The following is a 23673-nucleotide window of genomic DNA, read 5'->3' on the forward strand; positions in this document are numbered from 1 at the left end:
GTCAAATCACGGGTCCGGGTTCGTTTGCCAAAAATATTGACCGAAGTCAACTTAAATTCATTTTAAAGTCAAAATTCATCATTTTTTTCACAGATTTTCACTTAATTGCTTTTCAGCTACGCATCCGGACTGCGCACGCAAATTGAGGTGATGCTGAAAGAGGTTTTTAAGGTCTCGAAACGCAAAATTCATTTCTAAAACAAGTGATGACCTTTTGGGTCATCACACAAATACAGAATATAAATTTAAGTTCCTTAAGATTGTTATTATACTGAGTTTGTAAAATAATTCTGGAGAAGAAAAACAACGTAAACAGAAATGTCGAAGAAGTAGAATTAATCTGAGCCCACTAAATTTACAATGTTTCCTTAAGGAACTTAATCCCCTCCTAGTACCCGAGGTTATGGATTATTTCCTCCCATGATAGAACGGATTACACACTGGTGTAGCGGTACTTCAAATCTTAGTGTTTCAACCAACACAAATGGCGGCAACAATCACACTTTTTCGTAAGGAAAATCTGAGGGAATGACCTTCTATTTATAGCCAACAGGTTGGGTTTAAATGAAGAGGTGCAACTCTAGTACAAAAAACTAATCAATCAATCAGACCATTTGATCGAATCCGAATCCAAGCGACGACGATGGTAGCGCGAGGCTTGCCTTCTTCTCAGCTCTTTAAAAGCTGGAACAAGTGTAATAATATATATATACTCAACAAATAAATTTTTCTCCTCCAATATAGGCCAATGTTCCTTTGTAAAGGAGGAAAAATCAAAATTTTATTTTTCCCTTAATTTCTCACTCACCCTATTTTAAGTTAAACCAAGCATAAACCCAAAGGGATGTGATGCGATAGGTGAGATCCTATCACCCTTAATCATTGGTTTTGGATTCAAGCCCTGATAATGGTGAAATTTAGCATGGAGCACTTTCTACTTAATCCAATTCGCCGCGATTCTATATTAATCGAGCTAGTTTTGAATAGTAGATGTTTTTTCCAAAAGAAAAAAGGACTACTTACATCTCGAATAGGAAAATCCGGCATCAATAATTGTGCAGTAGAAATCAGATGGCTTTCGCGTTACACGAGAGGGAAAAAAAGTCAACAAACTTTAAGGAGAAATTACAGCAAACATTTTACAAACTATGAGGAGGAACTATCTTTGGGATACAGTAACCAACTAAATTGTGTAAAGTACAAGGCATTTACATGTGTAAAAAGGGAATTGAGAAGATTACATGGAGATTCTGGGAAGTGTGAATTTCACTCTAGTACTAAACTGAGTGGGATTTACTGCATCACTTTTGTCAGACACTCGAGAAATATGAATGTTTTTAAATCTGTGCAAGTAGTATCCGAATTTGATGTAATACAGTGGAAGTTTCAAAAGAAAAGACTCATCCCAGAAATCTCACTGAAGCTGATAGACTTTGGTGGAAAGTTTGCTTAATACACTAATTTAGGTCGTGGAGCGATCACCTTCCTGTCCAAGACGATTGGGCAAGTATCAGATCTGCGGTTGATAAAGTTCCAGATTGATCAACATCAAGACTTTCAAACTCCTTCAATACAGCTGCAATGTCATGTTGGTTGATCTTCCCCATCTCCTTAAGTTTATAGATAACAAATTCAGCAGCCCTTGGGAGTTGACAAACAAAAGGAAGATCAGAACTATTTGAATTTTGAAATACACTTCGAGATTACAATGAGTAAAAAAAAAAATTACAGGCTAGGATCGAGAGCTCGGACAATGCAAAATTAAACCCAAAAAAAAAAATGTTCAATAACAAAAAGTCAAAAACAACAAGGAGTCAAAAGTTTTAAGAGCTTCGATCAACTTGACCTACGTCCAAAGTACAGTTTGCCACACCCAAAGTGCCCAAGGAGAGAGTACAAAATTAGAGTAAATACTCTAATCAAGTGAATCAAGAAGGGTCTTTGCAAGCTAGTTATAGGAACAGGCTTTAAAGTTAAATGAACTTACCCTACAACCCCATCATCATCAAGATCAGCTTCCTCCAAATCAACATTTGTCGTCCTTCTTGAAAGAACACACTTCACAAGCTCCTTCTGTCTCTTTTCCGTGTTAAATTCAGCAACATAAAGGAAGAACTGACCCAAACAAATGGTGCTTGACAAAATCCAGAATATAGCAAATATACGCCCTGCTTTAGTTGAAAAGCTTTTGTCTCCATATCCTAATGTTGTAATGGTAGAACAGACACAATAAAAGGCATCTAAGGTATCTAACCGTTCAACTCTAGCCAGGAACACTGTTCCAGCAACTACGAGCACTATAAGGAAGCCCGCTACCATGAAACACTTGTACCTTACTTTGTTTGTTTCAATCTCCTCCAATATTTCACTTGGACCAACTTTACGACGTATATGCAGCGCTTTGATTAATAGTGTTTCTTGCTTCTCCAATAAGTAGTCTGCTCCTTTGCTTAGAATCATTCCAACAAGTGCCATCCCAGAGAACACAAAGACACAAGCGAGCAGTTTAGTAGTTGCACTGTCAGGCACAATATCCCCATATCCAACCGTGGTCATTGTCACAACACAAAAGTAAACAGAATCAAGAACCCCATCTATTTTCTTTCCCTTGATCTTGTTTCTAACCAAATAAAAGCAAATGGTACCAATACCCAAGTATATAACCAAGTAAATAATAACTTTCTTAATACTAGGGTGGACTTTATCCAAAAGCGATTTAGAACGTGGAAGTGATTGGTCATTTTTTATTTCATTCATTTCTACAGGAGCAAATTCGCCCAAAGGAGCACTTTTACATCGGCGAAATCTTTTTTTCTTAGGATCAACCATATGATGTGTCTGATGCAGTTGATCCAACAAGGGCTGGATTTTGTCTCTGTTAGTCATTCCAGCAAGCCTGTAGTGATTTAAGAAATCCTGCAAGAAATTGTGGCTGCTTAAGAGTGTGGAAGTCCTTTAATTTCGTAAATCATAACTGATATGTTAATTCTTTTTCTTAGCCAGAGAGACTCGTCTTCAAATACCAAAACACTAACAAAGACATTTTTCTCATGTTTTTCAAATGCAAACAGTACCTTGCCTGTCAATTAGTTCTTATTCTATGATGCATCTAGAATCTAAATGCATGCCACATGCCAAGTAAAGAATTTGCTAGCATCACATTTTCTGCTAAAGATTGGTTCTTGTATCGACTCGCAAACTACCATATTGCAAGTTTGCAACTTATACTTGACCTCCTGAGGCCTATGATAATAGCAGGTGCAAGATTCTCGTGGATGCTCTGGATACATTGGATTTATAAGTTGGGTCTTCCTAGTTGCCACATCATATATAAGCTCAGGACACCTTATCGCTAAACTAGGTAGTGGAGGCAGATTGTTCTAGTTGAAGGAAACATTGATCAGATATAAAAAGTTAAGCATTTTCTTAATGGTCACATGTTTCTTCTTGCCCCCGACATATGAAGTCTCAACTACAACTGAAAGAACTCCACGTGATTTTCCTGATCTAGCTGGTTCAGCCAAGGGGTTCCTGATCATATGGAACTCACATGTCAAACATTTGGGAGTTATCACCTAAGTTAGGTTCTCATCGTTCAGATTTAAGTGATCAAAGATGGCACTAACCTAGTAGCTGAAAAATAATGAAGCTACTTCGTGCTGCAAGGCTTTTCCTTTTAAGCTACTTTCCTTTACATCCCACGTACCAGTAAATCATCATACAGAAACGTATTCTGAAGGAAATTAGTGCTTGAAGAACTTCAAGTACCATACAATTTTGGCCAAGGTTAAGCTAAATTCCAACAGGTGGGGTTAACAATTATAGGAGCATTTTGGACATGGGTTCAAACTCATCGATGAATAGAGTTAGGATTTTGGGTTGTGGCTGCTGAGAAAATCCTCTTAACCTAGGTTGCTAGTCACATAGAGCGGAGATGCATAATACCACTGATTTCTCTTGATTATTGACAAAGTTCTGCCCAGTAAGAACACAAGCATGGACTTGATTAGTCTCTCTTATAACTCACCTAGACACAAATAATGAAATGCATTTAGATTAGGTATCTAAATGCATATTGTATGTAATCAAGTCTCGCATTGATGAAAAAGCATTATACATATAATCCAAGTGGTCACTGTATGAAGTTGGACTCATCTTGTCTGTAGCAGAGAATACACGATGCATTTCATTCTGTTATTAGCACTTCAGTAGAACTAAAATCAAGGGGTTCCTTCGGCGATATTAGTTTTTTCTCTCGGATGCAAGATATCGAGTTTGATTCCTTTATATCTTTCATCCCTTCTACTATATTGTGTTGGACATGTGCTAATCATATCTGCAAAATGATTTGTCGCTCGTAGAATCAAGAGCTCTTGTATCCAATACCAGAGTAAGAGAAATAACCTATATGTCCTAGATTGACAAACTTGTTCTTGCAACTACAACATAAAATTGGAAACTACAACAACAACAACAACAACAACAACAACCCAGTATAATCCCACAAGTGGGGTCTGGGGAGGGTAATATGTACGCAGACCTTACCCCTACCCCGAAGGGTAGAGAGGCTGTTTCCAGGAGACCCTCGGCTCAAAAAGCAACAGAAGCCGCTATATTAGTACCATATAAATGCATAATAAAATAACAGCAATACAATAGATATGAAATACAGAATACAAAATACGAAAAAGATGGCTGGTATAGTAAAACTAGCAGGTAAAACCCTGCATCAATAGACGACCAATGACATTCTTAGTCTAACTCCCAACTGGCTAGTCTCACTCTATTGTGCTGTAGAAATATTCACAACTCTCCCCTAACCTACAACCTTAATACTCGACCTCCATAATTCCCTGTAAAGGGTCAAGTCCTCAGTAATCCTAAGTCGCGCCATGTCCTGTCTGATCACCTCTCCCCAATACTTCTTAGGTCGTCCTCTACCTCTCCGCGTGCCCACTACCGCCAGTCGCTCACACCTCCTCACCGGTGCATCAGTGCTCCTCCTCTGAATGTGCCCGAACCATCTGAGTCTTGCTTCCCGCATCTTGTCCTCCATGGGGGCCACGCCCACCTTCTCTCGAATATCTTCATTCTTAATCTTATCCATTCTTGTATGCCCGCACATCCACCTCAACATCCTCATCTCTGCTACTTTCATCTTCTGGATGTGTGAGTTCTTTACCGGCCAACATTCAGTTCCATATAACATGGCAGGCCTAACCACTGCTCTATAAAACTTACCTTTTAGTAACGGTGACACTTTCTTGTCACACAAGACTCCCGACGCTAACCTCCACTTCATCCACCCCACCCCTATACGGTGTGTGACATCCTCGTCAATCTCCCCGATCCCCTAAATAACCGATCCAAGGTACTTGAAACTACCCCTCTTGGGAATGACTTGAGAGTCAAGCCTCACTTCAACTCCCGCTTCTGTCGGCTCAACTCCAAATTTGCACTCGAGGTATTCCGTCTTCGTCCTGCTCAACTTGAAACCTTTAGACTCAAGAGCATGTCTCCAAATCTCTAGCAACGAATCTAAAATACTTTCAAAAGTGAGTATACCTTTCAGGACCTCTTGAAGTTGGTCCAATTCTCTAAGTGAGACTTAAATAGATAAGCATTCCAGTAAAATCCTACAGTCACAACCCATTGTTTTCCTCCATATTCTTGCTATAATCATTGAAAGAAAATTACATCCAGCTAGGGGTGTCAAATGGGCCGGTTGATCTGATTTTGGGCGGGTCAAAATGGCCTGAGTCAATAAATGGAATGACTCACCGAAAAATAACATGAGTTGAGATGGGCTGGGTCAAGTTGGGCTAAAATTTGGGTCATAGCCCAACCCACCCAACTCTTACCAAACTTTAATTAATAAATATTATTTTGTTATGAATTGTTTAATCAGAGAATGATCAAATATATTCTTGTACTATTGAAAAATATTTAAAGATACCCTCCGTTTGGGTTAAAAATCATCTCAACTTTAGATGGGTTGAAATGAGTTGGGTCAAGATGGGTTGAGCTCAACCAATGGGCGGGTCAATGACCAGCCCGACCTTGGGGTGGATTGGGCAGGTCAAATGGGTCTGGGCTCAACTTGACACCCGTACATCCAGCCAAAACAGCCAACATGGAATAGTAATTAAAGATAAAAGTAGCTTTTCTTGGCCAAATTGGTAACTCAGCCACCAAAATTGCTAAATAACTAAAATTCAAACTCTATAGAGGCTGAATAAGCTAACTCACCAAACAGGACAAAAAACCACTCTAACTTCCCCAGCTGCTCCAGCCCCCCACTGCTGCCGCTAAATCGCAAATTGCCATGTTTTCTATATTTTGTATGAATATTTAGGTTGGCTTCCTACAAATTTATATAACGAAAGTCAGAGCTTAGACAATTTAATTGTAATCGAATTACCAGAAAAAAGTAAGTTGTTTCAGTCCTATCTGTGGTGGAATTGGTGGAAGAGCTCGAATCTTCTTTGACAACAAGTGAGCTACTTGGCATGGAGGCGTGAAGACAGGTCTTACACTTGTTTATATCAATTAAATTCCAGGCTTTCTTCCTATCAAATTGCTATCACTTTCAGCTTCTTAAAGGAGCTGTTGTCATTTGGCGTTTACATGTTTTTTCCTACCAGGGAGGTGACAGTTTTAATCCAGAAGATGCTTAAGTTTGGGGTAACGCTATAATTTTACAAACAAATTGACTACTCTAGAATTACTCCTTTGCCACTAACAAAAATATACTACTCCCTCGGGCCATTTGAATCTATACCCGTTTTTTGTGTCACGTTTTAACTTATGCCCACTTTATAAAAAATATTACAAGCGTACCCGTTTTTTCGCATAACTTCAGCATACGGGGCTAAAGTAGCAAAGACAATCACGCAAAACTTCAGCATTCTAGTAGCAGCTTTTATTTTGTAACTGTCGATTAGAGCTGAAGTTTTTGTTTGTAACTGGCGAAATTCAGCTCTAGAGCTGATGTTTTTGTTTGTAAGCTTCAGCTCTAGAGCTGAAGTTTTTGTTTTGTAACTGTTGAACTTCAGCTCTAGAGCTGAAATTTTTATTTGTAACTGACAAGTTTTTGTTTGCAAGCTTCAGCACTAGAGCTGAAGTTTTTGTTTTGTAACTGTCGAACTTCAACTCTAGAGCTGAAGTTTTTGTTTATAACTGGCGAACTTCAGCTCTAGAGCTGAAGTTTTATTTTTGTAGCTGGCGAGCTTCAGCTCTAGAGCTGAAGTTTTTGTTTTGTAACTGGGGAATCCCACTATCAAGATGTTCTAGTTTTTGATAACTCACCCAACTTTAGTTTACCGTTATTAGATTTTATGTAATCGGATCCATCGTTCAGTTCCATCTACTGTACTCTGTTAACTTTCATGTTTTAAATATATCAAGAGCTACGTTTCATAGCCAAAAAAAAAAACTCAAAAGAGAAAAGAAAAAGAAGAACAACTCCATGTGCATGGGAAAGAATGAATTTGAAACTTACTGTTAAAGGTTGGGTTCCTTGTGCAGAAACATTCACGGTATCAAGTAAATTTCCAGCAATGGATGACGGAGTTGTGTTTCTAGACAATGAGGAAACTGGTTTTTAATGTTATAATAATCCAAATGGAAGTCCTCAGTATATTTGCTTTAGCTTCATTAATCAAAGAGAGCAATGTTGGAGTCATCGTTGTAGAAGAAGAAAGAAGAAAATGAAGGAGGAGAAGGAGGAAGAGAAAGAGAGCTGAAGTTGTTTAAAAAGTCGGTACAAGTTAAAAATTTTAAAAAAAATGGGTATAGATTAAATGGGGGCGACCAAATAGAGCGCCCCGTGCAATTTTTACTATTCCCTCCAGGGGCGGCCATACACTTGCTTTAGGCCCAAAAATTTAAGGGCCCAAAATTACTATTTCTCTAGTATATTATTTATATAATTATTTCTTATTATTGATAAATTTATTTCTTTATTGTCATATTAAGTTTTAATAACTCAATTTCTTCCTCTAATTAATATAACCAAAATAGTTTTCTGTCAATTTATTTTACGTTTTTACTGAATTATATTTCTCAATTCATTAGTTAATCACGTAACTATCTCTAATAATATAATTTTATTTATTTTTCCCACATATATTATACTCTCTCAATATATATGAAAGTGTTTGACTGGATATGGTGTTTATAAAATAAAGGAAGATTTTTGAAACTTGTGATTTATAAAAAAAACTTAAAAACTTATGTGGCTAGAAATCATCTCATAAAGGGTAAAAAGGAAATTCTAAAGTTAAATTATTACCAAGTATAGAAAGGGGGCTGACTAAAAAAAAAAGGAGTCACATAAGTTGGAACAAAGGAAGTATATTTTCTGGGTTCTCTCATTTCAGTTGTGATGCAATCAACGCTAATTTCATTTAATTTTTTGTACTTTGTAAAACCAAGTTCTCATTTTTTTCATTTCACATACTCACTTATCTAATTTTCAAATAAATATAGCCTCTTATTAAGGCTTTGCTTTAGGCCTCGGATGATATTGAGCTGCCCCTGACTCCCTCCGTTTTAATTTAAGTGAACCTATTTCCTTCTTAGTTCATGCGTAAAAGAATGACCTCTTTCCTTATTTGGAAACAATTTGCCTTTATACAATAATTTATTGTCACACAAAATATATGCGCCTCATTTTATATCACAAGTTCAAAAGCCTTCTCTCTTTCCTTAAACTCCGTATCGAGTTAAATGAGTTCACATAAATTGAAGTTTTTCTCGTGTCCAATCTAAATAACAATCGCCACTTGAGTTTTCTTCCCCATTTTCTTTTTTTGCTTAATGATACATTTTACTTTTTAAATTTTGCATTGATTCTCTTATTTGATTTTTTTTTGGTGTGTGTCCTGTGTAACTAGTGTTTAATAACCATAGGACATTACGACATTCGGAAGCAGAATGCTTAATTTCGGAGGCGGATTCAAGATTTGAGCTATACGAGTTTAATATTTAAAGATTTTAATATTAAACTCATTATATTTGTATAAAGTATGAGTTCATAGTTACTATTTGTTGTAATTTTTATAAATCTTTACACATAAAATTTATGCTCCACATTAAAAGTATTAAATTTAAATGAACCGATAATATAACGCTGCATTCACAGCCTGAAAAAACCATATATACTTAAAGTAGTACTCTCTTTTTCTATGTCTTAATTTGACTAATCAAGAAATTAAGAACGTATAGAAAACTTTTGAATTTTATTGTCCTAAACTAAATACCTATATAATATACTAAAAATATTTACTGAATTTTATAATGTTAAACATGCAATGTCATTTCTGTAAAAAAAGTGTTATGAATAGTAGAATGAGAATGATTAAATATAAAAAGTGGTGATTTTTTTTTCCAAATAGATTTAAAAGGAACATAAGATGCATAAATTGAAATGGAGTGAGTAATTTCTTAAATAGGACTTTTATTTGGGATTTGATATTTCAATACTCACTTATTTTGGGGGAAAAAGTGTTATTTGCTCAAAAGCTTAGAAGCGACCCGAACCGGAGCTTCACAGTTATAAAAGCTCAGCTTTACCAGCTTCAAAGTTCAAACAACGTGAACTTGCAGAGCGAAGAGAAAATGGAGGGAAAGCGTTCGAACACGCAACCACTAACACTACTACGAAAAATCAAAGGTAATGATCAATGTGCTTCCATTAACCTCAAATTTTCCTGAAAATTCATTGCAAATTCTCGCGTTTCCACACATTGTTTCTCGACGAATCGTCTTCACGTTTCTGTCATATATACTTTGATATTGTTTTGCAGGATTTACTGGATCCATTGTCGAGGATCTCGCTCGAGGTAGAGCGCCGACAATCTACATCGATCGGTTCAAAAATTACTGTACTGACACTTCTGGAAATTGGTATATATTCTTCATTATTTCTGATTTAGCAATTTTTTTCTTGAATATATGAAATTAACAATTAAGTTAAGCTTAGCGAAGTGTTTTTTTAAGGCGACGTAGTTGAGAACAGTGAATATTTGCTGCTGTTTGAAAATTTTAGTCGACTTGGCATTTTAGAATTCTAACACGAAAAATTACACTGAATTGAACTTTGATCGGTATAGGAACGATCTAACTATTTATGCAGTTGATCCTGCGAATGCGAGTGGATAATGTGAAAAATTCTATAATTGTCTTTCTCAGAAGGAGAACAAGGATAGTCTATACTGTGAAAAACTCTATAATTGTCTTTCTCAGAAGAAGAACAAGGATAGTCTATACTGGGAGTTTTTCACAAAGAAGCCATATCCATATTTTGAGACACTAAGTAGTGACCAGTGTTATTAAAAGCCACAGCTTCGTCGCGTAAAGCTATCAAACAATGCAAAGCAAGGGGTTATCGCTTCACGGGTGAAGCTATGCGCTTCATAGAAGTGTGAACTTCAATCAATGACATGCAAAGTGATCCCAGCAAGAAGCCATTGATTATTTGAAAGTCAAGTTTGAGGACTTGGATTAATATAATATTTGCCTTATTGTATATCAGTTACTGAAATTAGTTATTTCAGTTGCAATTTGATCATATAGAACTATATTTATTTATTTAAGGTATTTTTAATGTGAGGAATTAGGCGATTTGAAGTGTGAGCTTCACTTCATGCTTCTCGCTTCAAGACATTTTTCCTTTTTATTTTTTTGGATTGCTCGCTTTTAATAACACGTTTAGGTACTCTGTCTGGACAAGAGGGGTTGCTCTGATGGTAAGCAACCTCCACTTCCAACCGAGTGGTTGTTAGTTCGAGTCTCCCCAAGAGCAAGGTGGGAAGTTCTTGGAGGGAAGGATGCCAAGGGTCTATTTGGAAACAACCTCCCTACCCCAGGGTAGGGGTAAGGTCTGCGTACACACTACCCTCCCCAGACCCCACTAAGTGGGATTATACGGGGTTGTTGTTGTTGTTTAGGTACTCTGTCTATTTGATCTATGTGGCACTCTTTCTTATTTAGTATGTTCCAATATTAATGACATATTTTTGTAGTTGTAAATTATTTAGTTTTAAACTTTTTATTTTATCCTTAATGACATACTCTTACTGTTAGAGAAATATCATGGCATGCTTAAGACCTAAATTCTAAAAGTACTTTTGGGTATGCGCCAAAAATCTTTTTTTTTTCTATCTTAAACTTTGTGCCTACTAAAATACCGTTTACATAAAATGAAAAGGAGGAAGTAGTTGTTATGTTGACTGAAGTCCAAAAAACAAGGCAATTTACTGAAGTTGGAGATTGAATTGCCAATTAATAGCATCCAAGTGTTCTGATAGTAGTCTTTGTTAAATTTATGTAGCTCTTGCAGCTCCGATGGATCGACCGGCAGAGAAGCTATATCATTGAAGAGGGAATGCCATGCACGTAGGATTGGTGAGTCTAGGGAGACTAAATCGTACTCTCATATTTCATCTGACTAGTCATCATGAAATAGTTGGAAAAGAAATAATTGAATGAGAAAGGGGCAGGAATGATAATTGAATTTTTTTTATCCTCTTTGGGAAATGATAAATGACCAGGAGGAGCTGTTTTCCTCCTTTTGTTGATTTCTTTCCAAACTTCCGTTTATGGCCTGTCCCTTCCTTGATGTTAATAGGATGTGCAATGGCAGGTAGTCTGAGGTTTCTCGCTCAATTTTCTCTTCTGTTTGGTCGAACAAACTTGAAGGCCTTATTACCCTCCAATTTCCTTAACATCCTAGAGCTAAGCCGGGTTACTTACCTCTATATGGTTCTCATTGCAGATGTCTTGTTGAGAGTCCTTCTGATAATTCAGCAACTTCTGCAAGAAAGCAGGCATGGATCAAAGAGAGACATATATTACATGCACCCTACTGTTTTTAAAGGTAATCTGGATTGACTGATGATGTCTAAGTGACTAATGTTTCAAAAGACAAATCTGGACTGGTTCTTGGTGTTCAAGTGTAGTTACTGCCAATTAATTTCACAGACAATGGTGTGACATTATTTATTTGTAGAATTTATTTTGAAATATTCTTGTGAGGTTATTCGCGACAAGGTGGGTGTGGCCCCTATTGAGGACAAGATGCGAGAAGCGCGGCTTAGGTGGTTTGGTCATGTGAGGAGGAGGAGCACAAATGCTCCTGTGAGGAGGTGTGAGAGGTTGACAGTGGATGCCTACGGAGAGGTAGAGGTAGGCCAAAGAAGAGGTGGGAGAGGTGATTAGGCAAGACATGGCACAACTTCAGCTGACCGAGGACATGACCCTTGATAGGAAGGTATAGAGGTCGAGGATTAGGGTAGTAGAGTAGGTAGTCTAGAGTGTTCATAACAGTAGTATTGGCACGCAGTCTCGCTTTCTGTTGGTAGTAGGTTTTTATGACTAACCGTTGTTTTCTTTCATTGTTGATCACCTTACTATCTTGTTTTTATTTTGCTTTTTTATGACTTTTTGGTACTGTCCCTTCTGGTCTATATTTTCATTAATGTGGTGCTTATGCTTTCCTGAGCCGAGGGTCTATTGGAAACAACCTCTCTATCCTCACAAGGTAGGGGTAAGGTCTGCGTACACACTACCCTTCCCAGACCCCATAGTGTGGGATAATACTGAGTATGTTGTTGTTGTTGTCGTCATTGGTTACAAAGTTTTTCTTCCAAGGAAAATGCTCTTATGTACTATGGTAGTTCTGCTTTCTCAGTTGCTAATGTGCCATGGTTTAGATCTCTAGTTCAAACTATATAGAGTTAAAAGGCATCCTTATATGCTCATCATTCTCTTTTGCACTCTATAATGCAGAACCATCTGTTGTTGATCGGGCAATTAATGACATTTGCATCCTCTTGCAGTGCAGTCGGCATAACCTTAATGTGGTATATCAATTTACTTTCCTTTCTGTATCAAAACACACTCAATATCAATATATCTCCACATATATTTATGTAGACATATAGTATATATAGGTTTTTAGGTCGTCCACTGTTTTAAGTTGGGAAACTATCCATAGGGTGTGTTCACTGTCACTTCTGTTTGTTTTTATTTATATGCTCATTTTTCACTGTGGACGATTCAATGAGGGTTCAGAATTTTGATTAATAGTGGAAATGGTCGTTCTGATTTGCTTTTTTGAAACTTTTGACATGCGAAATGGTAGATCCTCAAGTACCTCAGCGACCACGCAAGCACATAACATTTCTTTCTCTGGGAGGAAAATTTATTTGATTTTTCTATCACATGACCTGGGGAGTGGGGGAGGGGTTCAATAATGTAGTTGATTAGAAGGATGTGGCTACTGTTTGTCGTGAAGAGCTCGAATATTGACTTCAGAGAATGATGGATATGGCTTGACTAGGGTAAACCCAATATTCAAATGATTAGTCTTTTTCTCCTTGTATCGCTAATTCGTGTACGAAACTTGACCATATACTCTTTTGATCCTTGCCTTTTGCAGGTATCTGTTGGAAACGGGTGCGTACCTCTATACAGTTAATCTTGCCATGAAGCAGCGTGCTTCCAGACACGTACAGTTGGGGTTCATTATATGCAATGCTCTTTTTTCATACTCGACATATCACGTTTGCAATCTAATATATCAAATGTTTCTTCTTCAGTTGATTATGCTTATAGCTCCTGCATTTGTTTGACTGCCGCCTCATATGTGTCTAAATTCCTCTTCGAGGAGAAAAATTATTTCATGATTGAGATATTTAGTATAGTCTATCATGTTACGATAAGCTTTTGTACTATAGCAAGGTAAAATATAATCATCGTGGAGAAAGCATCTCAAGGAGTATTATTGCTTCATCATTTTTGGCCTACTTGTGAAGATTGTAGTAGCATGTTTAGATCTAGTTTCAACTGTTCGCCAGTGAAGTTCTCGATAAATCTACTGCTGTTGCATTTTGCTTGAGACTAAATTTTGTGTTCCTTAAGACTGATATATGGTTGGTTTTCTTCTTTGTTTATATCTTAATAGTTCCTTGCAATTTTTGGTCATAAAGTTCTTTATTCCAACTATTTTTGGTCAGATTGGTGATGGGCTGGCTGCGGTATGTGGAATCTGGGAGGAAAATTGACTGCATTAGCAATCCTAACACTGTAAGAATGATAATTAGAAGTTAGATGGGTTTCTGTAGTTATGTAACAATCTAATTATGATGCTTCCTGCAGGCATACCCGATTCCAGTCCATGTGGAAGAGGTTGATGGTATCCTTACAAGTATAAGTGTTTGAATTATGAATGCAACATGGTTAAATATGATCTACGAGTTTGTGGACTCCATACATGCGCAAGTCCAGTTATGGGTAAACGTAAAGTTGAATGGATGTTTGTTATTGAGTATCTCCTGTTATTTTACTTTGTGGATTGCTTGCTCAGACTATGGCTGTCGATTGTTACTCCCTTAATGCTTGAACAAGATATTATTAGTGTTGCTCAATACGTTTTAGTTGTGGAAAAGGAATCAGGTATAACTTTTCATAAGCGGGTCAAGGATATAACAGAGTCATGAAAGGTATTCCTAGCTCATAAATGAGGCAACTATTTGCTGTTCATCATGCAGTATTCCATCGACTAGCAAATGATCAGTTTGGCAAGAGGAACCGTTGCATTGTGATAACAGTATGCGTCTTTTGTTTTGTGAATTTCTACGCATATTTGGATCCATAATCTCTTTTTTTTCACCAGGGAAGGGGTTATCCTGATGTTCCTACAAGGAGGTTAGACCCATGTTGCTCACTTTGTCAGACTTGTTGCAGTTGTTATCCTACTTCAATTAACCATATTTCTGCCTTTTCATGTCTCTTGCCTGTGGTAGGTTTCTGCGTCTCCTTGTTGACAAGCTGCATTTGCCTGTGTATTGCCTGGTAGATTGTGATCCATATGGGTTTGACATCTTAACTACATACAAATTCGGTTCTTTGGTGAGGATTATTCATTGTGCTGTTATTATGATGTGAACAAGTTGCTATATTTTCCTCCTTTTCACTTTTATACTGCTGCACTTTCATTTTGTTAATTAGTCCAAATTTTCACTTTTCTAAAAGAAAAATCTGGTACATTCTTCATTGTTTCCTTTCAGTGTTCTCCTATCAGAGGCTATCAAGCATTCATTCTTACCTTGATAACTTATACCTAATCTATGCAAGACACCTAATTTGAAGTGGATAGAGTATTTAGATAAGATGGATTATTAGAAGGATGTTTACTTTGGTAACTTCTGTCTTTTCTATGCTTTTTGAAGCAAATGGCTTATGATGCAAAGTTTTTACGAGTCTGTGAGATACAATGGCTTGGAGTATTTATCCAGGACTGCGACAATTATAGCATTCCACAGCAATGTCTCCTGCCTTTGACTGCAGAAGGTAAAATTCACGCATTTATGGTTTCGTTTCACTGTACCTTTTTTTAAAGCAATTTACAAATGACTGACATAAAATCTTGCCAGATAAGAGGAAAGTTGAAGCGATGTTACTTAGGTGTTATTTGCAAAGAGAAGTACCAAAATGGAGGTAGAATTTCATACTAAGTAATGTTAATGCCAACACTTATGGTCGGGTGCTGAAAATACTCTACCTCCCTCCTCCACTTTTACCCTCATACTGAAGGTTTGAACTGGAGCTGCTGTTGCACAAAGGAGTTAAGTTTGAGATTGAAGCATTGTCTGTGCATTCACTCACTTTCTTGTCCCACGAGTATCTACCGTCAAAGATCCAAAGTGGAGGGTATATCTGAATCTTTTCTATTTTTGTTCGGTTCTTTGGCATGAAAAGTTCAGAGTAATTTTCATGTGCTTGAGTAAATCACTTGAAAGAACAAAGCTTTACGGTTGCCAAATTTCATCATGTCCGTTCGTTTTGACAACTAAGTTTTTTCATGATGTGGTTCTGGATATAGAGCTACGAATGTGCATTGATGTTAAGCAGTTGGATAGAGAATGAAATTTGTCACTGTTTGTCATCCACAAAAACTTTGGCATTATTTGGAGAACCCAAGCCTTAGTGTATAAATTTTAAATGAAGTTAAAAATAGTCGCTTTAGCTTGTTATGACAGTACATGTTGATCCCTGCTTTGCACGGGAAAGTAAAATTTATGAGTAAGTGTAGACATAAACATGGACAATAAGGAATAGAAATTATGAGAGTGTAAAGATACCTACATAGAGAGCAAGGGATTTTTTTTATTTTTATTTTTAGAAATGATTAAAATGATATACATTGACAATGCAAAGAGTTTTTTCATGAATTTTCATCTATGATAGCATGTTAGTAGCTATTTATACCAATTTGCATAATTACTCCTTTATAAGTGATCTGGTTGTGTATTTTTTTTTTATTTTTATTTTTACATAGCTAATGTATTGAATTTAAGCCCAGAAAGTTTTTGAGTTATCCACGCCGAAAACCAAACACCCAGTAGGTCGAGATTGAGCAATGATTAAATTTCTTCTTCATGCAAAAAGAAAAGGTTAAACTGTTGTCTCACAGAAACCAATACATATTCAACCTATACGATTGAATTGCTAAAAGTTATTTATTTTTCAGAATCTAAAATTACATATCATTTTGAAAAACAATTGTTTGTCTTTGATCTGATTTTTATAAAACTTGTTTGAGGGTTGATTTGCGCTAGTCACATAACATAAGTTGATTCAACTTATGGAAAGAATTAAGTTTGGGTTGCAACTATTTATCCCCTGTTCTAATAGCGACGTTCACTAAGAACCTATTTGGAAAGTTATCTAGGAGCATGTTTGGAAAGCCACTTAAGAATTAGATTTGAGTGTAATTGGATATAATTATACAGTTTGGCATGTTTGTTTGGACAAATAATTGCTTGGTCAACATGGAATTAGGTGTAATTGGATGGGTGTAATTACACTCTCCAATTCTCAAGGGGATGTGAGAATTGGTGGTAATAACACTGTGTAATTACAAAGTTGCTTTTTAGTTTCTTTTTTTTTAAATTTATTTTCTTCATAATTTTTATTTCTATTATTTTCTTTTTTAACTTTATTTTCACTTTTTTTTTGAAATTTTAAAACTATTTTTCTTTGTACATTATTTATCTTTTATTTCTCTACCTTTACTTCTTGTGATTCCATGTAATTGCTTATATTTTATTTTATTTTATTTTATTATTTTATTTTTTGAAACTACACCTCCTAATATTAAAAATAATGAGTCATTAACAAACTTAACATATAATGAGTGATGCAATTAAAGTGAAATTTCGTTGTTAAATATGGTTATAAACTTATTACATTTCCTAATCTTAAGTTGTAGTGAAACTTACTATTATTATGTTGGAATTTGACATATGCTAAAATATTTTTGGATTTTGAAATTGTGTTATATTCATGGTTCCAATTTACTTGTTTTAGTAGTATTGACTCACATTGCATGTTGTTCATTTTTTTGTTAGAATTGATAGATTAATTTTGTCAAATATTTGAATAATGTTATGACATTTTATTTATAATTATTAATTTATTTTATCAAACATGAATTCCATGATGTTCTTACAAAACGTATGTTTTTAGTTTTTGTAAGCATCTATACTAAATATTACTAATTTAAAAAATATATAAAAATTATTTTTACAATATTAGTTATAATATATGATTTCTAATTAATGTATATTCACAAAAAATATATATCTTAAATACCAAATATAATATCATTTATAATTATAAAAATTTATAGGCATATATTTATTATATTAACTTTTAAGTTTTGATAATTACTTCATTTAAAATTTAATCTAACTGTGTAATTACACTTGTGCAATCAAACAGTAAACTTGTAATTACACTATGACAAACAAACAAGTCGTTGTAATTACACAAACTGTGTAACTACTAGGCTGTGTAATTACTACCTTGTAATTACACCAATTTTAATTACCTGATGGCTTTCCAAACAGACCCTAGGAATTGAATTTGAGTGTAATTACACAGTTTGACATGTTTGTCTAACCAAGTAATTACTTGATCAGTATAGAGCTGGGTGTAATTGAAGAGGTGTAATTACACTCTCCAATAGGTAAGAATTGGTGGTAATTACACTGTGGAATTATTACAAGGTTACTTTTTTTAATTTCTTTCCTTTTTGTTTTTATTTTAATTTATTTTCTTTATAACTTTTTAATTCCATTATTTTAATTTCTTTTATTTTAATTTTTTTCATTTTAGTTTTTCTCCTTTTTGTTTTTTACTTTAATTTATTTTCTTTATAGCTTTTTATTTCTATTATTTTAATTTCTTTTCTTTATAACTTTTTATTTCTATTATTTTAATTTCTTTTTGTTTTAAATAACTTTTTAATTTTTTTCCTTTTTGTTTTTATTTTTCTTTATTACTTTTTATTTCTATTATTTTATTTCTTTTTCTTTTTATTCTTTACTTTTTAATTTCTTTTTAATTTTAAAATATATTTTCTTTTTACGTTGTTGTCTTTTATTTCTCTACCTTTACTTCTTGTGATTTCATGTAATTACTCGTATATTTTATTTTTTTATTTAGCGTAACTGCGTTAATATTCTAGTTTTTGAAACTACACCTCCTAATATTAGAAATAATGAGTCATTAACAAACTTGACATATAATGAGTGGTGCCATTAAAGTAGAATTTCGTAGTTTAATGAGGTTATAAACTTATTATATTTCCTAATCTTAAGTTGTATTGGAACTTATTTTTATTATATTGGAATTTAACATATGTTAAACTATTTTATTTTATTTTTTTGGATTTTGAAATTGTGTTATATTTATGATTTCAATTTGCTTGTTTTAGTAGTTGTAGGCATATAAATTTTACATAAATTAAATCCAAAAAATAATTTGGACTATATTTTAATTTCGAGATATATTGGTCCAAATAAATATGATGGGCTAATATGATTGAATTAATTATATAAGTCCAATATATATGGATTAAATAAATAAGTCTTAATCTATTGGGCTAGCCCATTTAATTGGGCTAAAGTGATGAGCCCACTTCATTAAGCCCAAATGACATCTCCCTAGAGGTCCAGTTTGGTGCCACGTGTCAAATGACGTGGCACGCTAAGTCAAACGGAAGAACCAATAGGATCATGCCACATGTCAAAATGACAAGGCATGCCAAGTCACATTAAAAGGCCAATGAAATTGCACCACATGTGCAAGTTACATGTTCTGACCAATCAAATGCGGCCATGTCGCACTTCAATTTGATTGCTCGGAAAGAGTTAGTTCTTATCATAACTCTTCCCTTCCACAACTATAAATAGGGGTCTTCATAACTCAGAAAAGACACCAGAAGTTATAATAAGAAGCAAGAAAGAGCTCGCGGATCAAACGCTGCAAATTCCTCCACAAGTTTTAAGCTTCAAGTTCAAGAAATCAAGTTCAAGCTCGAGAACGAAGAAGAAATCAAGTTCAAGTTCAAGAACGAAGAACAAATCAAGTTCAAGTTCAAGCAATCAAGCTCAAGCTCAAGAACAAGATCATCGTTCGAAGCAACAAATACATATTCAAGATCAAGCTCAAAGGCCATTGAGTTTATTTGCTATTGAAAAGAAGAATCCGAGGATTCATAGAGATTGTAAAACTCAAATATTTAAAATAAAATACTACGATTGTTGCGATATTTTTCGGTCTTGATTTTATTTTCTCGACGTAGTTTATTGTCTACAAATTCTGGCACACCCAGTGGGGCAATCTCTACCTCTCATCTTAACTTTTCAATCACCAAAGTCCAAGAACATTGAAATGGCTTCAAAGAAAATCAACTCCGGTTCAACTTCCACCAAGGCTGCTAACTCTAGGTTCTATACTGATGTGGAAAGCATCCTCAATGTTACCTTTGAAAGCTTCGGACCAGTCACGAGGAGCAAAGCAAGTTCTTTAGGACAACAAGCAACCCAAGTGCCGTCCACAACAACCCCTGTTTTCGGATCTTCGTCCCCAAAAAGAGGAAGATCTTCCACAAACGCATCTGAAGGAGGAAGCGATGTTGCTGAAAAGATCAAGAAAACTCTTGCTCTGCTTGACCTCTCCGGATCCAAGCACTCTGTTGTGAAGGAAGATGATGATGCTTCAAGTGATGGATCTTCCCCACTTACACCACATAGCGTGAGCCAATCAAGGATCAATCTGTGTGAAAATCCATGCCACTCTTTGTCGTCCACGACGATCATGCAAGCCATGGTGACAAACACTTCATCTATGAAAGAGCAGTTGACAAACTTGACGGAAGCAATTGCTGGCTTGACCAAATGCATGCAAAATCAAGAGGCTAGAATTGACAAGCTAACAGATAGGGTGGGAATCTTGATGGAAGAAGAATCCACCCATGCACCCGGTAAGCTCCCAGAGGTCCTAGAGAGTGACTCTCCCCCAAGACAAACAACATCTACTAAGGCTATCCTTGTCTCATATGAAGGGATGATTCTAATCGATCAATTGAAGGAGTTCATTGAAGGAACCATTAAGAACAAATATGAAGTTGCTGCCAAATCCTCCCTTACATATGCAAAGCCGTACATTGCAAGGGTCGATATGTTGAAGATGCATGTTGGCTATCAACCTCCGAAGTTTCAACAGTTTGATGGTAAAGGTAACCCAAAGCAATATGTTTCGCACTTCGTGGAGACGTGCAACAATGCTGGGACTTATGGAGATTACCTCATCAAGCAGTTTGTCCGCTCGCTAAAAGGAAATGCTTTTGACTGGTACATGGACCTCGAGGCTGGATCTATCGATAGCTGGGATCAACTAGAGCAAGAGTTCCTCAATCACTTTTATAGTACGAGACGTACTGTGAGTATGATAGAACTTACAAATACTCGTCAAAGAAAGGGGGAAACAATTATCGACTTTATCAATCGTTGGAGGAATGCAAGCCTCAACTGCAAAGACAGGCTTAGTGAAGCTTCATGCATAGAGATGTGCATCTAAGGCATGCATTGGGGATTGCGCTACATCTTGCAAGGTATCAAGCCTGGCACATTTGAAGAACTTGCAACTCGTGCCCATGACATGGAATTGAGCATGGCCTTCGCTGGAAATGAAAGGCTGCCCATCTATGAACCTCGCAAAGGGAATGACAAGCAAGAAGTCAGGAAGTGGGGCAAGTTCGTACCCAAGTCTAAAAGCAAAGAAGCTATGAATATCAACTCGTCACCTGTGAAGTTCACGACGAAGGTGAGCAAGAAGTAGAGTATGGAATCCACTTCTTTTCAAGATAAGCCAAGTGGAAAGTTGACTCTAAAAGAAATGCAAGAGAAGGAGTACCCATTTCTAGATTCTGATGTGCTAGCCATTTTCGAAGAACTCCTCGAGTTAAATCTTATTGAGCTTATGGAGATGAAGCGACCAAATGATGCGGGGAAAACAAATGACCCAAGTTACTGTAAATATCATCGACTTGTAAGCCACCCTCTGGAGAAGTGCTTTGTCTTCAAGGACAAAGTCATGGACTTGGCTCGCGAAAAGAAGATCGTGCTTGAAGATGAGAAAGCAAGCGCAAACCAAGTCTCTATCACCTTTGGCTCATTCAGTCCGGATGAATTATACGGTTTTAAAGAAAGCAAAGATAAAGAATTACTGGAGAGCGACAAAGCTGAAGTCAATTAACCTGATGATGATGAAAGGTTGGACATTGGTGACTCATCGTAGACACCACAAAAGGAGCCCACGGAAAGAATCAATAGGACAACCAACAAGGAAAATGATGGTGAAAAGACCAAGGAGATGGAATCCAGTTAAATATTTGAAGAAAGCAAAAGTGGAGGTGCACCATCCTCAAAAGATAAGACATCCAGTGACCTTGGAGGAGTTCTTACCAAGTTGGTTCCGCACGAAGATTTCCCACGAGGGCATTGAAGCCTCTTGTTGCCATGCTGACAAAGGGGAAGAAAAGAGTGACGACCTACCATTGGCACCAGCTTCGGAAAAGCCCATCGACTCCAATCCTCAGGAAGTTAATGCTTGTGAGGAAAAGGTCACGTTCACAAATGACGATCTTTTGCTAGGTGACACTCCTCATAACAGCCCATTGTACCTGGTTGGCTATATGCGCGATGAAAGGGTAAATCGAATTTTGGTTGATGAAGGATCCTTAGTGAACATTTTGCCAATCCACACTGTGAAAAAACTCGGTATTCCCATGAACGAACTCTCAGAAAGTCGTGTGATGATCCAAGGATTCAACCAAGGGAGGCAAAGAGCCATAGGCGCGATCAAGCTGGGAATCACTATTGAAGATATGCAATCAAGTGCATGGCTGCATGTGATTGATGCGAAGACTTCATACAATGTTTTGCTTGGGAGGCCTTGGATACATGAGAGTAAAGTAGTTCCATCTACCTACCATCAATGTTTAAAATACTACGAGGGTGAAGTCGAGAAGAAGATAGTTGCTGATGATGAGCCATTCACCGAGGCAGAGTCACATTTCGCCGATGCAAAGTTCTACTTGAAGGACCACATAGTGAAGGAGCTAAAAGTTGATGATGGCATGAAAGGCAAGAATGACAAGCCCATAACTAAAAGAGCTGAGGTGATTATCGGTAAAGCCAAAGCTGTTACTGAGGAGGTACATCCCGACGTGAATAAATCTCATAGAGGGGATATTGCATCTTATGGCAAGAAAGTAAGTCCTAAGATCCAATATGTCCCTAAAAGGAAGAAAGATGAGGGCAAATCATCTAATCTCCAAACCAACACGCTAAAGGAGTTAACTCTTCTGGTAAAACGAATTGAGGCAGTAAAGTTGCCCTCGAAGCCGCTTGCAGGGTTTTGTCGCGCCCCTTTTTTCTCGCGAAATCGGACTTATGACATTTGAGAGGACAACTCGTTCCCTTTTGGGAATTGAGTTTTCTGATTTGAAGAGTCGCCACTTAATGATTAAGTGCATTAGGACACTAGGAAGAATTTGTTTAGAAAAACCAGAGTTTGGGTAATGGCTAGAAATTATCTCGAGAGGAAGGTGTTAGGCACCCCTCAAGATCCACTAGTGTGGTTCCCGGCCATGCTACAATTGTGACTTAAGTACAAGCAATAAATAAGCAATTAAGGGTTTCAAATATGAGGGGTTGTCACATTGTGATTGCAAATAAGTTAAAGTTTGAAGAAACAAGGAAGTTGAAATTTGAGAAAAAGGAATTTGAAATTTTGAAAGTGATAAAATAAACAAGTAAAGGGAAGGGGGTCCTAGGTTTATAAATAATATGGATCACATCAATGCAATACCCGGTAATCACTCCTCAGAAAAGGGGTTACACGTGGTATTAGCGCACCGGTCATCATATCCATATCTACCCTTTCCCACCACGTTGAGGTATTTAAACGCGGAATGGTTTCGTTACTTATTGCATGCTAGTACCCACCCCAATCCTATCAGTCCCGGAGGCATTTGGGACTACTAGTCCTAAATGGAAGGGAAATGTGGGTTTTGTGTGGTTTAAAAGGATAAAATTCTAAAGCGACAAACAAAACACATAAGGCAGATTATGGGAAACACATAACAATTTAAAAGGCTCAGATGGGCTTCCTCACTTAAAGACATATTGTTTAGCATGTCTTGCAGATACTGGTTATGATCTGAATTAAACTTAAACGTTAAGGAGGCAAACTGGTCTATTACATATATCAGATAAGAAACCGGATTCAGACCTGCCTGCTGGTTGGAATTAA

General features: G+C 36.4%; 2 protein-coding genes across 5 annotated transcripts; one reads left to right on the forward strand and one right to left on the reverse strand.

Annotated features, from left to right (window-relative positions):
- Nucleotides 1-1095: 1095 nt before the first annotated feature.
- On the reverse strand, nt 1096-7000 carry LOC107830283 (two-pore potassium channel 1). 3 transcript variants are annotated; one of them, XM_016657801.2, is made up of 4 exons: nt 6422-6684; nt 6250-6332; nt 1988-2916; nt 1096-1641 (listed from the first exon to the last, which is right to left on the reverse strand). In XM_016657801.2, exons 3-4 carry the CDS (start codon nt 2884-2886, stop codon nt 1479-1481), a joined length of 1062 nt encoding a protein of 353 aa, XP_016513287.1. In that variant the 5' UTR covers nt 2887-2916; nt 6250-6332; nt 6422-6684; the 3' UTR covers nt 1096-1478. The 3 variants fall into 3 exon arrangements, 2 of the variants coding, with proteins under 2 accessions (XP_016513287.1, XP_016513288.1); XM_016657802.2 differs by having other exon boundaries at nt 6250-6364; nt 6535-6674; XR_012695631.1 differs by lacking the exon at nt 1988-2916 and having other exon boundaries at nt 1502-1641; nt 6250-7000.
- A 2474-nt stretch (nt 7001-9474) lies between these two features.
- LOC107830282 (meiotic recombination protein SPO11-1-like) lies at nt 9475-19283 on the forward strand. 2 transcript variants are annotated; one of them, XM_016657799.2, is made up of 15 exons: nt 9475-9676; nt 9810-9909; nt 11336-11409; nt 11780-11881; nt 12793-12866; nt 13445-13461; nt 14022-14091; nt 14164-14200; nt 14413-14460; nt 14556-14614; nt 14681-14712; nt 14811-14916; nt 15237-15357; nt 15441-15504; nt 15601-16048. In XM_016657799.2, the coding sequence occupies exons 1-15, from the start codon at nt 9622-9624 to the stop codon at nt 15725-15727; spliced, it is 1086 nt and encodes a 361-aa protein (XP_016513285.1). In that variant the 5' UTR covers nt 9475-9621; the 3' UTR covers nt 15728-16048. The 2 variants fall into 2 exon arrangements, 1 of the variants encoding a protein (XP_016513285.1); XR_012695632.1 differs by adding an exon at nt 19266-19283 and having other exon boundaries at nt 9477-9676; nt 15441-15717.
- Nucleotides 19284-23673: the final 4390 nt, after the last annotated feature.

Source organism: Nicotiana tabacum, chromosome 10, assembly GCF_000715075.1.
Source record: "Nicotiana tabacum cultivar K326 chromosome 10, ASM71507v2, whole genome shotgun sequence".
NCBI classification, from domain to species: Eukaryota; Viridiplantae; Streptophyta; class Magnoliopsida; order Solanales; family Solanaceae; genus Nicotiana; species Nicotiana tabacum.

Excerpts from the sequence above, each read along its gene's own strand:
- LOC107830282 (XM_016657799.2), top strand. The coding sequence starts at position 9,622 with ATGGAGGGAAAGCGTTCGAACACGCAACCACTAACACTACTACGAAAA. Across the intron at positions 14,461-14,555 it reads AGTTGTGGAAAAGGAATCAG|TATTCCATCGACTAGCAAAT; the intron begins GTATAACTTTTC and ends TTCATCATGCAG. Across the intron at positions 14,917-15,236 it reads CATACAAATTCGGTTCTTTG|CAAATGGCTTATGATGCAAA; the intron begins GTGAGGATTATT and ends TGCTTTTTGAAG.
- LOC107830283 (XM_016657801.2), bottom strand. The coding sequence starts at position 2,886 with ATGACTAACAGAGACAAAATCCAGCCCTTGTTGGATCAACTGCATCAG. Across the intron at positions 1,642-1,987 it reads GATGATGATGGGGTTGTAGG|GGCTGCTGAATTTGTTATCT; the intron begins GTAAGTTCATTT and ends TCAACTCCCAAG.